The following is a 16,392-nucleotide window of genomic DNA, read 5'->3' on the forward strand; positions in this document are numbered from 1 at the left end:
AATAGATGATAAGAAATGTCTAAGTCCTTCTGAGTACCAGAGAGGCACCGTGGTGAGAGGAAGCGGGCCGCCCGGGCTCGCGTCCTGGCTCCGAGACGCAGAGCTGTGGTCGTGAGCCGGCTGTGCTCCATCCGCCTTTGGACTGTTGTTTCTTCACATTCTTTCCTGCTTAACTTTACCTTATACTCTTTTGTGAGTATTAAATGAGTTAGTGCCATGTCTGACACTGATGATAAATATAAGCTGTATTATGATCCTCATCTTGGGAACATAGGGTGGGGATGACAAGCCTTAGAACACCGGGGAAGTGGTCCAAGAACTCGGACAGGGCATTTGTAACCTGAATTCTCCGGGAGTGAGGAGATACCAGGCTCCTAGGTGGAGTTTAAGGTAAACAGTGTGCACACAGTGCTTTGCTTGCTGTACAGAAAGAATACAAGTTAGCTGTGTTGGCTGCTCTTTCTCTAAATATTGTGTCAGAGACATGAAGCTTGCAATTCTATTCTGAAAGCAAAACAGTGAAAGATAATAAAATAACCAGAGAGCTCGTCAGATGACTGTGTAATGCTGAATTGTTTTCTTGCTCAAACATCAGTTTAAAAAAGGAAAGAAAAAACCTTAGGAAAACCTTGCAGTCCGGTGGGGTGGAAGCTGTGTTTAAAGGATGCCTTGAGAAAAGGGTTGTATCAGTGTATTGTGTGATTGGTCTTGCCCTCTGGTGGCCAGTTTAAAGCTCAGCAGCTAAGTGTGTTTCAGGGCAGTTTCCCAAGCACCTGCCTTGTAATTACCCCATAGTGAAGTGAAGTCGCTCAGTGAGTCTGCGATCCCATGGATTGTAGTCTACCAGGCTTCGTCTGTCTACCAGGCTTCTCTGTCCATGGGATATTCTAGGCAAGAGTACTGGAGTGTGTTGCCATTTCCTTCTCCAGGGGATCTTCCTGACCCAGGGATTGAACCCAGGTCTCCTGCATTGCTGGCAGACGCTTTACCCTCTGAGCCACCAGGGAAGCCCTCCATATGGACCAGCAGAATCAAAGTCTTGACTAAATGCAAATACTTTCCCTTTCTATTTAGAGGAATTCAATCTCTTCACTTCTGTCTTTTATATCATGTTATTTTAAGAAGATTTTTGAAAATGGTTTTCATTTGGTTTGCCCTGCATGTCTGTGATATAACATGATTATTTGCACATTCTTTAAATTGTAGTATATTTCTTACTTTGATTCTTGTCTGTGAGGATTCCCTATGGTTCAGTCACTCACCCTCTGGTTTGAATTTTTATAAGTCACCCCTCTTTTGGAGCTTTAGCTCCTGGCATTGTTGCTAGTCCCCATCTTTTGAAGAAGCATTCCTGTAAGTTTTGCAACCAGAGAGAGGTTTTTATTTGAATGTCTCCTGTCACTTCAAATGCAGCGAGGCGCAAGTCAAATGTCACGCTCCCTTGCTCTGACAATGCACCTTCTCCTCCCTTCCTTACGTTGTTCTCATCAGTGACACTGGCTTTCCAGTGGTTGAATAGACCCAGAAACCTTGCCATTTCTAACCTGTCCCTTTCCTCACTCACTTGGGATAACCACACCAGCCCTGGCTTTTAGAACCAGAAATCTAAGTTTGAACATCCACATCTAAATCTTGATGTTTGAAGTAACGCAGACCCCATTCACTTTACCAGGGATTGTTAAAAAGCAAATACATAAATATTAAAATAATTTTTGTTGCTGGGTATTCAATTCTTTTCTGTTCACTGTTCTGGCCTAAAAACATAATGGACCAGTTAAGTTGTAGAATAGTGTTAGCTTATGTTAAGCGGGTTGAAGTCAAAGCCTAGAGTATAACAGCAAGATACACACTTGTGTGAATGCTAGAATGTTTTCTCTGCACACATAAATTATGCCCTCTCACATTGCATCCTGTACAGAGTCAGCTCCAAGTTGCCTGGTCTAATACGGGAAATAATCCGTAATGTTTAAGAAAAATTAATAAGCTGCCCTGCATCTACACCTCTCCAGCCCTGACTCACGACCTGTTCCTAATGGTACATGCATCTTCTTGTTTTTAATTTTCAGATGTAACGTTCATTCATGAGGGAAATAAAACATTTCTGGATAATCTTGTCAACTTTGAAAAACTGGTATGTAAAATTTCACTGTTTCTCTTTTTACCCACTGTAAGGGAAATGCGTACTTTCCTTGCTCTGGGAGACGACATTCTCTATTGGACTGGTGGTGATTTATTTGCTGCATGTTATGTACTGTCAATAAAATGCATCCCAATTAAAAAGAAGTGAAGTGTGCTGCCAAGGTTTTGAGAGCCAAGTATGAACATCTGCTTTTTATTTTTGAAAATGGAACTTCATTAGATTAACATCAGTGGTTGAGTGTATGTATCTGAACTAGAACTAAAGTGGTAAGGTTCCTGTCAGCAGGAATTCACACTTGTAAAGTTGAGCCTTGTGACTTTAAAGGTGTCTCCCTGTGTCTTGGCAAGCACTGCTCCTCCTCCTGGGGAGGTATGTCCTTCGAAGGTGGAATTTATTGGGTCTGCCTGGGAGAGGAAGGACCACCCATTTATCAGCCTGTGGGCAGGTGCTGCCGCTATGTGAGACCACCTCATGCAAAGTGAGAAAGTAAGCCCGTGAGAAGGGGCCCCCCAGCGAGCCCCTTCTTACACATTCCTGAAATGCTTCTTCCTGGACGTTCCTGGGTGCTCTGTCGTGCAGCAGGCTCCTCCTAGCCTTTCTCACCAGCTGAGGGCAGAGGCGGAGTTGCCTGTAAGGGCTGAGCAACTGTGAAACTGTGAAACTGCTCCAAGGAGACCCTGTTGACTACAAGAATGGATTTGTTTGACAGATGAACTTTCGTGTCAGAGATGAGCCTGCCATGCATGATTAAAGATGATATCAGTGACCCCTGTCCATAGACCCTGACCTTTGAGTGACCTTTTTAGTAATGGTAATGGATTCGTGTGGACTCTCAGGAATGGGCCCCTGGTTCCCTGTGAGACCAGGTCAGGCATTTGAGAGAAGGTTGAGTGAGTTGGGGGCCCATAGACCATAACCAAAGAACAGTACCAGCTGATGAGTCCAAACATGGTTTAGCCTCTGACCTTTGCCTCCTAGGTGCCCAGCTCTAACTGTGAGGTTAACTCACTCACACGGGAGGAGATGGCACGGTGTCAGTGCAGGCAGCTCTTGTACAACCTGAACATCCAAGCAGCTGGGATCTGGAAGACTGACATCTTAGGGTATCTTGCCATAGCTCTGTTTTAATAATTTGAGGATGATCGCTTTCTGGGTAGTTAGAGTTTAAGTGGACACGTCCATAGCTTTTCAAGTCTCTCCCGACACTATGTGCTTTGGAATTGAGCTCAGTTATTTTACATACTTCAGTCAAATCAACGCACCTGAAATAGATTTTTAAAGTATTGAGTCTTCTTGTATTAAAAGTATTATTCTTGTATGAAAAATATTATTTTTTAGAGATTTGTTCTGTGTCACCCAGTAATGTTCTGAAGATCCCAGGGCCTATTTGTGGCCTTAGACTGTAGGCAGCAACACACTAGCCTGTTGGTGGGTTGTCTCCAGTGTTTGATATTAATGAAATGACCACAGGAATATGAAGCTGCTGGTCAATATTTATTTCAAATCTTGGCCAACGCCTCCGCTTAAGAACGCGAGATAAGCTTGGGTGAGTGTGTGTGAAGAGGAGGGGCAAGGTGTGAAACACCAAGAGGCGTTCCCTCTGAGGGTCTTGTGCCCTTCACCCTGAGGAACCCATGGGAACGCGGGAGAGCAGGAGGCGCTCGGTACACGCTGAGTTTGTCTCTTGTGAAAGGTAGACTGGTGGTTGACCTTCTTCCCAAAGGGAACCTGTGACTCAAGTTCATTGTGTCATTTCCTCTCAGATGGAGCTCTCCAAGTGAGGGAACAATTTGAAAAATGCACAGATTGGAAAGAGCAGTGGAAGGCTTCCTGCACCCTCTCTATTTCATTCTGACCAGCGTCTCTGGTCTTCCCCGGCTTTTTCCAGTAGAAGCCTTTTGATGCCAACCAACATAGTCTAGGGCCTTGCTTTCACAGAGACAAGACTTCAGACTGGCCATAGGACTTCTCTTAGGGTCAATACTGTATGTACCCTTAATATTTTAATAAAGCCTAGTGAAATAATGAGGTATAAACCGGTAATCTTTCATTTTAAATTTTAAATTGTTGAAGAGAACTCTTACTAAAAAGCTGGCTAGAAGATAAGTGCAGTTATCCATTTGTGCGGCAGACCCTTGGCACACAGCACACCCGTCATGGACTCGGCTAGCATGTCATTTCTAAAGGGAGCAGATTTTGTAGCGTCACTGAGTTCCTGGTCCTCAAAGCAGATGGCACTTAAGAAGCAGTATGCTGACCCCCCTCCTTGCACAGAGAATTCAGGGTGAAGTCAGAATTTTTTTCTGGAAGGACAAAACTCTATTTTACATTGTTTAAAGCCCTATGTTATACTGGGATGCCAGAGAGTGAAACTGAATTTCCTACTAGAGTCAGTAGTTCCAGCGTGTTTCTTAGCAAAAGACAGGGTTTCACTTAAGCTAAAATAGCATCATCTTTCACAATAATGAACCAGCAGATCCTAACTGGATTAACTTGTGGGAAGCCAATTCCTTATGATGGATATATTAGCCAGCGAGCAGATAATTCAGTGTATTATCTTTATCAGGCTGATCCCGCCAACACATTAGGTCAGAGAACAGAGAAGGCTCAGAAGTGCTTCAATGGATGTAATAAGTTTTCTATTGTTCCCGTCGCTGCCTTAGCTGCTCCAAACGTATCAGCCTCAAACCATTAAATAATAAAGGAAAAAAATGCATTCTTCTATATTTCTCTTTATCCCTCAATGTTAAGACATCATCCTTCATCATAGCTCTTCCCTCCCACTTTGGAAAACCTGAAGATGAGATCTGGGCTCAGGTTGCAGTGCTGCCCTGAGTACCAGCCTTGCATCAGCTGTGCGCATGGCACGTGATAGAGATCGAGGTGACGCCATACCTTAAAACAGCGAGAGAGCGGTCCTGGGAATAGTGGGAAAATTGGGGGGAGGAAATTTAACAATACATTCACAGACATGAGTCAGATCTCATTTCCTTTACAGTTGCAACTCGGGCTGCTGCTGTAATCACCGTCCCATTTAATTTTTTCACTATTGAGTAGAAATACAATAGAAATGCAGCCCATGAGAACAATCTAAGAAGTAGGTCATATTCAAATAATGTTTCTGGAGGTCTGCTGCATTTTAAGTAATTGTTTTAGAGTCAACATTATTACATTAGCCATAATTTGTTGAGGGTTTGCTGCCTATAGATTACCTGTGTTCAGTGTGTGTGGGCAGGACATGAAAAATGATGGCCCAAGGTCCCAACTGCTGTGTATAAAATAAATACTATATACAGATGTATTGTACAACACAGATGAATATAGCCAATATTTTATAATAACTTTAGATGGAGTATAATCTATAAAAATTTTGAATCACTGTGTTGTATACCAGAAACTATTATAATACTGTAAATCACTATATTTCAATTAGTAAGAAAAAGATGATACCCATTTAGGAAGGTTTGGAGGACCAGATTATGAATAATGTTGGTTCTGGAATTATAGGGTGATGTTTGAATTTTGTATGAAACGGCGTATGGAGTCACTGTAGACTTGCAGAGCGCGGGAACAGGATGACAGATGTTTGGAGATTATTCTGCCAACTGCACAGGAGGAAGTGTAGAGGAGATTGGTCTTGTCCTAAATGCTGTCTTTCCTTTGCCATGGAAAAATGACTATGGTAGAGCAAGCTGGAAGATAGTGCAGGCACACGAGTATGAGACGAGGGGTCTTGTCAACAGGAAGGAGCTGCGTAAGAAACCTTTTCCTGGAGATGAAAAGAACTTTCGAGAACTTTAGAAATTAAAGCAGAAAACTGAAGACTAGGAAAGGGAATGTAAATAATAAGCAGGGACCAGTCTTTGTAAAGATATTGATGTTTTAGAAGATGTTCGTCTTTCATAAACATCCCCTTTCCTATCACCATTTGAGTTTCTTGAGTCTTTGATTCCACAAATCCCTGCATGCGTTCAGCAGGTGTGTGTGAGGCTATGTATGTGCTGTATGGTAGGTGCTGGGGCTGCAAGGCCCTCTTGTGGTAGCTGGTCTAGAGGAGGAGGAAAGTCCCACCCTGATCACAACACCACAAGCCCAGTAACCACTGTACCCAGAGCGGTGGGGAGGTGGAGAATGGAGTCTCCCGGGTCCAGAAGGGAGACCTCAGAAAGACTTCCTGGGGAGGAGGTGAAACTTCTGAAGTGAAACCTACCTTCCAAATGTGGACAGGTAGGTTGAGGTTGGACATGCTGCACTTTTTTAATATATTATCTTTTAAATATTTATTTTTTCTTTTTATTTGAGGTATAGTTAGTATACAGTAGTATATAAGTTATAGGTGTACAACTTTGTGATTCATAATTTTTAAAGGTTCTACCCCATTTATAGTTGTTATAAAATATTGGCCATGTTCTCTATGTTGTACTATATCCTTGTAGTTTATTTATTTTACGTGTAATAATGTGTACTGCTTAATCCCCTTCCCCTATCTTGCCTCTCCCTCCTTCCCCTCCAACTGGTGACCAACTGCTAGTTTACTCTCTATTTCTGTGAATCTGTTCTATTTTGTTATATTCACTAGTTTATTTTTTAGACTCCACGTATAAGTGATATCATACAGTGTTTGTCTTTCTCCCTCCAAGTCCATCCATATTGTTGCAGATGGCAAAATTGCATTCTTTTTACTGTCTGAGTCGTATTCCATTGTATGTATGTATATATGTCACGGCATCGTTATCCACTCACCAGCTGATGGACACTTAGGTCGCTTCCTTATCTTGACAACTGTGAATAATGCTGCTGTGAATGTTGGGGTGCATATGTCCTTTTGAATTAGTATTCATTTGCTTCAGATGTAGACCCAGGAGTGAAATTGCTGGATATGATAGTTCTGTTTTTAGGTTTTTGAGGAACCTCCATACTGTTTTCCATAGCGGCTGCCCCAGTTTACATTCCCACCGACAGTGTGCAAGGGTTCCCTTTTTTCATGTCCTCAGCAACGTTTGTGGTCTTTATGTTAGCCATTCTGACAGGTGTGAGGTAGTATCTCCTTGCGGTTTTGATTTGCATTTCTCTGATGATTAACGATACGACTGAAGCGACTTAGCAGCCGATGATTAACAGTGTTGGAACATCTTTTCATACGCTGTCAGCCATCTGTATGTCATCCTTGGAAAAATGTCTATTCAGGTTGTCTGCTCGTTTTGTAATTGGGTTGTCTGTTTTCTTGATGTTGAGTTATATGAGCTCTTTATATATTTTGCATATTAACTCCTTATCAGTCATAGTATTTACAGGTATTTTCTCGTGTTAAGTAGGTTGTTTTGTGCTGTATTCTTTACAGTATGTTTTTACAAGTCTTGGTTAGAATCTGTGCAACTGGGGTTGAGAGCCACTATTTCTGCACACAAGGTCTGGATATTCTTTTGTAATCTAAACTCAGTATACTCAATTAAAGCCATGTCTAGCGCCAAATGCAGCTTTTCTGTGTACATCCAGTGGGATTAGACCATTCAGCCCTGCCCCACTGCTACTTCAGCGACACCAGAAATGAGCCTTCCACTGATGTGCTTCCTCTCCTGCCTTTCAGCACATGATCGCCGACACTGTCCGGACCCTTAGACACTGCAGGACCAACCAGTTTGGTGAGTCGTTGAAGCTGGTTACGGCATGTTCATTTGTCACACATTGGTACAGACTATGGCCATTTCACAAGTATTTGGTGACAGAAAATTAAAACACGTGGTAAAATATAATATTCACATCATATGCATGTATTGTATTTCTCCATCTCATCACTGCATGTTTGGGACAGAGAGTAAGATAAGACATGGCAGCTCTTCATCCTGCCCCAGCAGCAGGTTTTCACTGTACAGTGTGACTTACAACTGTCAGAAGCTCCCACTCCAGCGCCCGCCCCCGAAAGTCTTGTTTGCTCGTCCTCTGGCTCAGAATGACCTGTGGGTTTATCAGGGGTGACCCTGTCCTTCACCTCCCTGCCTGGAGCCTTCCTGGAATAGGAATATAGTTTGTAAAAGTGCCCAAAGTAGTTTTCCAGAATCTTTTCTCCTCTCCAGCGAAAACTTCCTGTCTGGAGCTTCCTTTCACTGAAAAAGTGTTTTTTTGAGCTCTTTTGTAGATTCCCCACTGAGACTAATGTATATAGGAATATTTGTTTCTTTTTAAGTCTCAGGAATAATTTACATTATGTTTAAATGATGTTAAGACATTGCAGGAAGGAAGGAAATTGAAATGTATTGAGTTCAGGGAGCTGTCACATGGGCAGTGGAATCCTGACCCCAGGGCTAGTGAATGGAGGTTATTGACTCTGTGGATGCAGAACAGAAGACCCCGGCTCTGAGAGGCTGACTCACTCAGCCGTTCCTCAGACCACCTGGCTGGTACCCTTTCCTTCACCTTGCACAGACTTTAGAGATAAAAAGGCAGTTTTTTGTTTTTTTTTTTAAAGACAGAGTTCATAATTATAAATCAATCAGAAGTGACCACTAAGTAAAACCTAACTTTAAGTAATACATACTCATTGTAAACCAATGTTTTTCAACAATACAGAACTGTAAAGTAGAATGATCAAAGTCCTACTTCCTAAGGAAAATATTGCTAACACTTTGGTACATATTCCTTAAGAATTTTCTTTCTGTTACATACTCTTAAGAATTTTCTTTCCGTTTCCAGTCTTGAGTAGCTTTATTGTCCTCCAACAAAGCAGTTGGAGTGAACTTCTGAGTGAATTACGAAATTTCTACTTGAAAGAGAGAATTATAAATACAGGACCTAATCTTCTAAATGTTCACATCAGCAAATACTATTTGATACATGCTTATATAATTCTCCATTAACTACTCAAGTATAATGCAGTTTCAATAGAAATAGCTAAGAACATTGGCATGGAGATTCATTCAAAGGTATAAGCATAATATTGCTGATGAGTAAAGGATTTGTATTTCTTTCACCCTCCTTTGCTTCCCATGCATTTTTGGGTTCTCAGCAAATTCTGGGACCTCGGTCTCACTTGCCAAGGGCTTCTGGTCTATATACACTGCACGTGTGGGCAGGAGGGTTAGAGCAGTGTGGCTGGCCTTGATCTTGCAGTCAACCTCCCATCACCAGAGGATGAGTCTGCAAGACACAAAACAAAGGAGAAATTTAAATGACCGTCAGGCCATTTGGTGTTTTGTATTTACCTATCTTTAAAAATCAAGTTTGGAACTGAATTACCTAAATTCATTTTGACAGTTTATATAGGCAGGGTTAACCGACGTCAGCACTTGGAAAGCCACTTTGAATTACAGAGTGCCCTGCAAGGGTCATGCATCATGGTTGGAAGCATTCCTCTTGCCATCTTTTTAAGACTGGAAACTTAACAACAAAATTATCTTGGGAGCATCATGTTTTCTAAAGCAAACAAGGAGGATGGTAAAACCTTTTAACTCTCGGTGCTTTTACTTTTTGAACTGGAAAGCCTTGTTTCTATTAAACCTAAGGACTACAGCCATCCATAATATACACACCTTAAGTTATTTCCTTAGAAAACATATCTGTCACAGAGGAGGGGGAAATAGGTTTTCCCCAAGAGAAAAAATTTCTGCATTAGAATGCTCAGCTTCCTGAGGGCCTTTTCCTTCTGCTCAAGCTGAACTCACCCCCTGCTTCTCCATCCGAAACCCCAGGGATCATGGAGGCTCACAGTTACCTTGTGTCTCTGGAATGTAGCTCAGCCCATCTCCACAGGCCATGAGGGGGGTTTTTGTTTGCTTGTTTTTGACTACGGGAAGTGGGCCTGCCCCATTGTCCAGGCTACTTTATCTCTGGTTCCTTATCACAACTGCCAGCAGCATGGCATGCAGGGTTCACAGTGCTCCAGAGCCTCTTGTGGCCCTTGGTCTGCTGGGCGTTTGGGAGTAGGAACCCCCTTGCCTTGTCTTTTGCTGGGCGAATGTCAGCCCATCCACATACTTCCTGAACCTGCTTTGCCTGTTAACCAGACTTTCAGTTCACTTCAGCAATGTTTGTTCACTCAGTTGCTCCCTTAAATCCTGCACCCCCCCAAAAAAAAGGACACCAAAAAATTATATGAAATAGTTAAAAAAATAAAATACTAGTGTGTCCATGTAGTCACCGGATTAGCAGTGATTTCTGACAGTTCCAGCCTATGCAAGAGCCTGTGAAGGCCATTTAGTGGGGAGCCAAGACCATGGACCTGGGTGCCTCGTGGTCTGGGCTCCAGTCCTGCTCTGCCACTTACCTGCCGTTTCTGTGCTGTTTCCTGTTTGGGGGAGAAGATCATAACAACCACTAAATACTGTATCATGTGAGGAGACATCACTCTCTCTATCAAGGTTGGTAAAACATATCTTGCCAGTCTAATCACCTCACCTGAGGAATCTAGTCTGAGCCCAGAAAGCATCTACGTGATTAGCAAACAGACATCTCTTCTGGGATTATGACAAATGAGGGTCAACCTTCTGGAGTTACACTGTATCTTCATGCAGGGTTTTACTGGTATTTAGAAATAGCTTACTGCTCTCATGAGATTGACTTTTTCCCCCTTCCCCAACATAGGAGGTGACATATCTCCAAAAGAGCACCCGGAGTTAAAGTCGTACGTGCATCACCTGTACGTCATTGACAGCCAGCAAGCCCTGTTTGAGCTCTCGCACAGGATCGAGCCGCGGGTATGAGCCTCACCGCGCACTGCCTCGCCTCCCCCGGAACCGCAGTGCCAAGCGTGTTATGTTCCTGCGAGAAAAGTTGCTGAGTTTTATCAGCATATCACAATAAGACGCACACAGCAAAGCCAGCCAGAGCGTGCTCAGGAAGTGATGTCAGCCACCTGAGTTGGGGAGAGGCTGCTATCGAAAGGAGACGGCAGAAGAGGAGGCAGAAACTTTCTCGAAATGAGAAGTCTGGCTTTTTAGGATCACCGTGTTGAGCCAATCCATTGTTCACTTTGCGACGTGCCAGCGTCAAGGCAGGAGGCCGCCCCTTGTCATGCGGTGACCAGACAGCTCGGTTAGAGTGCACAGGAGCCAGCAGGGAGCTTTACTTGGCCTGGCAGTAGATGGCTGTGTATAGGCTGTCAGAGTAGGAGCTCGTCTGAACACTCAAAGACAGTGATGGCATCTCTAGGTTTCTATGGAGATGGACTGGTCTCCATCGTTACAAACTAGGACATCACCAAAAGCTACTTGTGTCTAAGGAGGCAGTGAGCACTGGCAGCTGCCACCCCTGCTCTAATCTCCAGAAGAGAAATGTCGAGGCATGCATTTCTTAGCAGCTCAGTCACTTAGTGCTGTATGCTTGCGGGTAAAATTCATTTCTGCACAACTTGATTTACTTCTGTAAGTGAGTTAGACTAAGTTGCTTTGCCAATACGGAAAAATAGTCATCTTTAAGAAACTGACTCACTGTTTACTTTCTGGGGATTTTCTTTACATGTGCAGACAGGCTCTCATCTCTCCTCAAATACAGTACAATTTTTGACAAAAGCACAGTGCCTGCCATGTCACGGGCACTCTGTAACTGTTTCTGGGGGTGACAGAGTCACAAAAGTCCATCATCTCGCGCCTGGCAGTGCCCTCGTGTTCTCACGCTTCGGCCACCTCGTGCCTACACTCTGGAATGAGAACCACCAGTACAGGGGGTGTACATGGGATTTGATGTGTGGACCGCTTAGCGCTCCCTGGAGAAGAAGAAGGGATATAGAACAGTGGCAGTGGCCTGTCTTTCAGCAGATGGAAAGAGCCCCCAGAGATCCAAATATCTGATTTATGTTGGACACTTAGAAGTCCTGTAGCCCACCTCCCAACCAAGGCAGGGGGCCTTTCTATAATTTGCCTCTTTTTTCTTCTCAAAGTCTCAGAGTCTTTTAGATCTCTTTTTATTTCCATTTTTAGAGATTGGGGCTCCTACGGTAAATAAGACCTCTGGCTGTTCTCACGAACTGGTTTGCCTCAACCTTCAAATGAACAAAAAAGACCTGTGGGAAACAATATTGAAATCCATCCCTGCCAGCCAGATCCTTGTCACTTCGCTTAAATACAAAGTTCCCGCTTCCCATATTAGGTCCTTTCATTTCCACACATGTGGCCCTGGAGCCCCTCTCGCCAGCCCTGCCAGCTCCTCTCCTCGGTGCCTGTACAGAAGCGCTTCCTCCTCTCATCAGCGCGTCAGCACTGAGACGTGTCCAGCGTTGTTCCCTGGACTTGGCAACCACGCTGACCTGGAGAGATCACTCGAAAGAACCGCATGGAGCAAATTTGGGGAGGACTTTGAGAGTCTGTCCCATTGCGTCCTTCAGTCCTGAAAATGAACAGGGCTTGACAGAAAGGCACCATCCTGGGCTGGTCCACTCAGAGAAATGCCCCAGCCAGCTGGGAATGGAATGAAACTCACTGGAAGCAATCAGAACCATCAGAACCAGGGAAAAGCGATTTCTCTCGAGGCTGATCAAACAGTGATGCGCTCCCCTTGGCGATTACTAGTGACGGTGTGGGCTGACCGCACCCGTGTGCTTTGGTCTTTTCTCTATTCTTAGGGAGTAGCATTTAGCCATTCTGATCCTGTGAGGCTGTTTTGACATCATCTCTGTGTTTTAGAGTTTGCGTCATTATTCGCATTAGATTTACACTGCTCCATCTAGAACTACTGCAGTTGCCCCAGTGGAGAGCTATTTCAACACAGCACCTGCTGCTTGGACCTCAGCTCAGATATGTGCATGGCCAAACAAATCCACATGTACATCGGGCCTGAACAGATTCTGAGGGTGCATTTAGTTTACCCGCATGTGGTATGAGTAGAAACAGACTGGGAAGAGAAGGGTGCTTGCCTTCTGTTTCCCCCAGTCATGGGGCTCACGTGGCTCTCGGGCTCTCCCCCAGTCATGGGGCGCACGTGGCTCTCAGGCTCTCCCCCACTCATGGGGCTCGTGTGGCTCTCGGGGTCTCCCCCAGTCATGGGGCGCACATGGCTCTCAGGGCAGCAAAAGGAAAGGAGGATTTTGTTCTGTTTAGATGTGCTTTTCCATCCCCATCTTCTGAAAGTCATAATCTCCAAATCTTCTGAAATTTAACAACAGTCTCCAGAGGTTTCTCTGGCAGCAGGTCTCAGAAATTTCAGAAGCACTGAGAAGGCCTGTATCTGGAACTGAAGGATTCAAGCAGGATCATGGGGACCAGATCAAGCTTAACATGAGACTCTAACAAGTCTGGAGTTGTCTCAGTGAGCAGGCTGCACAGAATTTAAGCTGGGTCCCTGTTAATAGGGGTAGGTCATATTCCCTCACCAGGAAGATGTATAAGCTCCTTTCCAACTCTTAGATTTTCACAGTTGCATAAAATCTCCGTTCACTCTGAAACATCTCATGTATCAGCAACCTTCACCAGCGAGGAGTGCATGGGCCCTTCTAAGAGGGTTCTTTTTGCTACAGCACAACTTTCAGACAGTCCTGTGTGTCTTTGGATTTGTCAGCATTCCAGCAAACCAGCCCTCTTTAGAAATTAGCAAAGGATAGTGTGCTCTTTGATCAGTTGGGTCTGACTCTTTGTGACCCCATGAACTGTAGCCCACCAGGCTCCTCTGTCCATGGGATTCTCCAGGCAAGAGTACTGGACTGGGTAGCGCCATTCCCTTCTCTAGGATCTTCCCAAACCAGGGGCTGAACCCAGGTCTCCTGCATTACAGGCAGATTCTTTACCATCTGAGCCACCAGGGAAGCCCCAGCAACAGTTCCCAATAGGCAAAATCATAACCATTCCAAAAATATTAAATTTTTTCATACACATTTGCAGATGCTCCAAAGACCACAGTTTTTTAAATTCACTCTGTTACAATCTGTACAATTGCTGAATGGTTGTAGTGATACTTCTTATCACCTACATTTACTTTATTCTGATATCTCAGAATAAATTTATTGTCTTAGACCCCTATCCACAAGCAAGTTGGGTAGAGCATACCTGAAATTCCGAGGCATGAGGACAAAGTAAAAGCCCACCCCTCTCAATTTGTGGGGAGAAGTGTACTCATCTCTGCTTAGGGAGAAGCAGTAGTGTGAAAGAGAAGGCGTTGGTGGCTTTCAATCCCTGGAGCCTGGCCTTGACGGCTGCCCTGATCCCCGCCCTGTGGTTTTGTTGTGGGCATCACTCACCACAGATCCCAAGTGTCCCTGGGTGGCACAGGGAATCCGAACTTCTCAGAAACTAGGGGCAGATCAGATCCACTGTGGTGGTCTAACACAGAGTTTCTTTTAAATGCGGTCTAATGCGGAGTTTCTTTTAAATGCTTCAAAGACGTGTCCTTAAAATTTCAGCCTGCTTATTAACCAGTGAGCCATTGTGCTTAGAACCAGTGCTGGAAAAATGTTTTTTAAAATTGCCAAAAAGTTAAATGAAAATGTACTATATAAAGCAAAGCTGTATATACTAAACATTTTTTAGCAGAGTACTATTTATTTGCATAGCCTATTTATTGTATTCGTATTACACTGTTTATTAAAGACTGGGATGAAGTCAACCAGAAGCAAGGACTCTTGAGTGCTGTGACCTTGTCAGCTTGTGTTAACAGTTAGAAGATAGAAAACCTGCAATCAGGGCGCCTACCTAACTTCTCAGGGACTACACTTTGTAGTTTTCCACCATTAGAAGAGCTGGTAAATATGAAACACTTGTGGAATTACCAGAATTGCCATTAACAGTATTTTCTTTCTCATATCTCATGCTTTCTGCTTCTGTACATATGACTGTGCTGTGTATTTATCAAAGCTAGTAAGCAATAATTTATATGTAAAAATGGCCAAGCAATATAAGGTGAAAACTTACGTAAGTTACTGTTACCTTGTATTTTCAAGTGTTTTTTTAAAAAACTGCTTTTCCAAATATAAGATTATGTTAAAGATACACTATTCACGCCTCAGAACGTCTTGCTTTGTGATGTTTGGGGACTCTATAGCCAGTATTCTGGTACCATATTATGCTCAGATTGAAACTCAGGAATCGTTTACCCAGAGTGTGCTACAGGTAGGTGAGGAGATTCTCAGGTGGCCTGTGGAAGCCAAAATCATTTATGGAGTTATTGCAGAACCTAAACATGCTGTGTTGGAAATCGCGTCCTTTTCTGGGATGTGCAGAGTCTGACAACCCTCACCAGCACCTCACCTCACTCAAGTGGAATGGGGTACTCTCCCTAGCCAGCCCAGACATGGAGGGAAGTTCCAGGCCCTTGTGGGGATGCTCGAGGCTAGGGCCAGCGGCAGCACAAGAGCCGGGGTGAGATGCTGAAGCAGAAGGGTGGTAATGATATGCTCCACAGGCCGGAAAGACATTAGACTGTCACACCAACTCTCCTCTAGCCCTTCTATACATCCTGCCCATTGGTGTCAAGCTTGGCCTCTGGCATGTGCTGATCCTTCCCTGCAGGAGGATTATGTTGGATTGAGTACCGGCTAAACGTCATCCTCTGTGCAGTGAAAAAGGCAAGGAGTGACCTGTGTGGCTTGGAGACTGAAGCTTTGAGGTAGCCTGTGGCCGCCATGTCTCTTCTGTGAGACCCACAGTGCCCAGGTAGAGGTGTCTCCATCCACTGGACTCTCCAGCTTGTGGACGATGTATCACTTGAGGGAGAGAGAGAACACCCTCATTAGAAGCTACTGAGACTGAATGGAGGGGTGGGATGAGCGACCCCTGGGCAGCATTTCACCACGGCTGACTAATGCAGTCTCTAGGACACCGGGGAGAATTAAGGCAACAGCAGGGCCTTTCCCAGCAGCCATGGCTCTGGGGTGTCTCATATCTGGTAAGTCTGTTTCTCCTGGAGAACCATGTATGGAGATGGATGGCCAAGTTCAAACTACGGGAGCTATCTTGATTGCTCACATCCAATAGCCCTTGCTCATCTAGTTCTCCACCAGCTGCTGTGTCCCCACATCCCTGCATGAGGTCAGGCCCTCACTATTCATTACTTCAACCATTACAGTGACCTATTTAGGCTTCCTCCCTTTCATCTAAATATTCCCTTTCAAAATTGATTTTTTTTTTCTTTCCTCTCTTTTTTTTTTTTTTGCTAAAATACAGATCCTAGCTCAAAATCCTTCAGCAGCAGCTCCCAAGCTATAGAAGTAAACCTCAATAGCATACAAGTTCTTCACATTCTGCCCTCTTAGTTATCCGTCCAGGGGCTAAAGAGATTGGGAAGATAAATAATTTGGTACCCCCCCCTTTAAACTGCTGTTCTACATGGGGAGA

At 44.1% G+C, this 16,392-nt stretch overlaps 1 protein-coding gene across 2 annotated transcripts in view; it reads left to right on the plus strand.

The window, feature by feature from the left end:
- Positions 1-15,053, plus strand: part of RAPGEF5 (Rap guanine nucleotide exchange factor 5) — a 235,128-nt gene extending 220,075 nt beyond the window's left edge. For both annotated transcript variants that reach the window (XM_086397408.1, XM_086397410.1), the window contains exons 24-26: positions 2,067-2,131; positions 7,728-7,782; positions 10,718-15,053. In XM_086397408.1, coding sequence (XP_086253534.1) covers positions 2,067-2,131; positions 7,728-7,782; positions 10,718-10,836 — 239 coding nt within the window. In that variant the 3' untranslated portion in view covers positions 10,837-15,053. The remainder of the gene's footprint in view (positions 1-2,066; positions 2,132-7,727; positions 7,783-10,717) is intronic.
- The last annotated feature ends 1,339 nt before the right edge of the window (positions 15,054-16,392 follow it).

This window comes from Bos grunniens, chromosome 4 (genome assembly GCF_055505025.1).
Source record: "Bos grunniens cultivar Pamir isolate PY7600 chromosome 4, Bosgru_T2T1.0, whole genome shotgun sequence".
NCBI classification, from domain to species: Eukaryota; Metazoa; Chordata; class Mammalia; order Artiodactyla; family Bovidae; genus Bos; species Bos grunniens.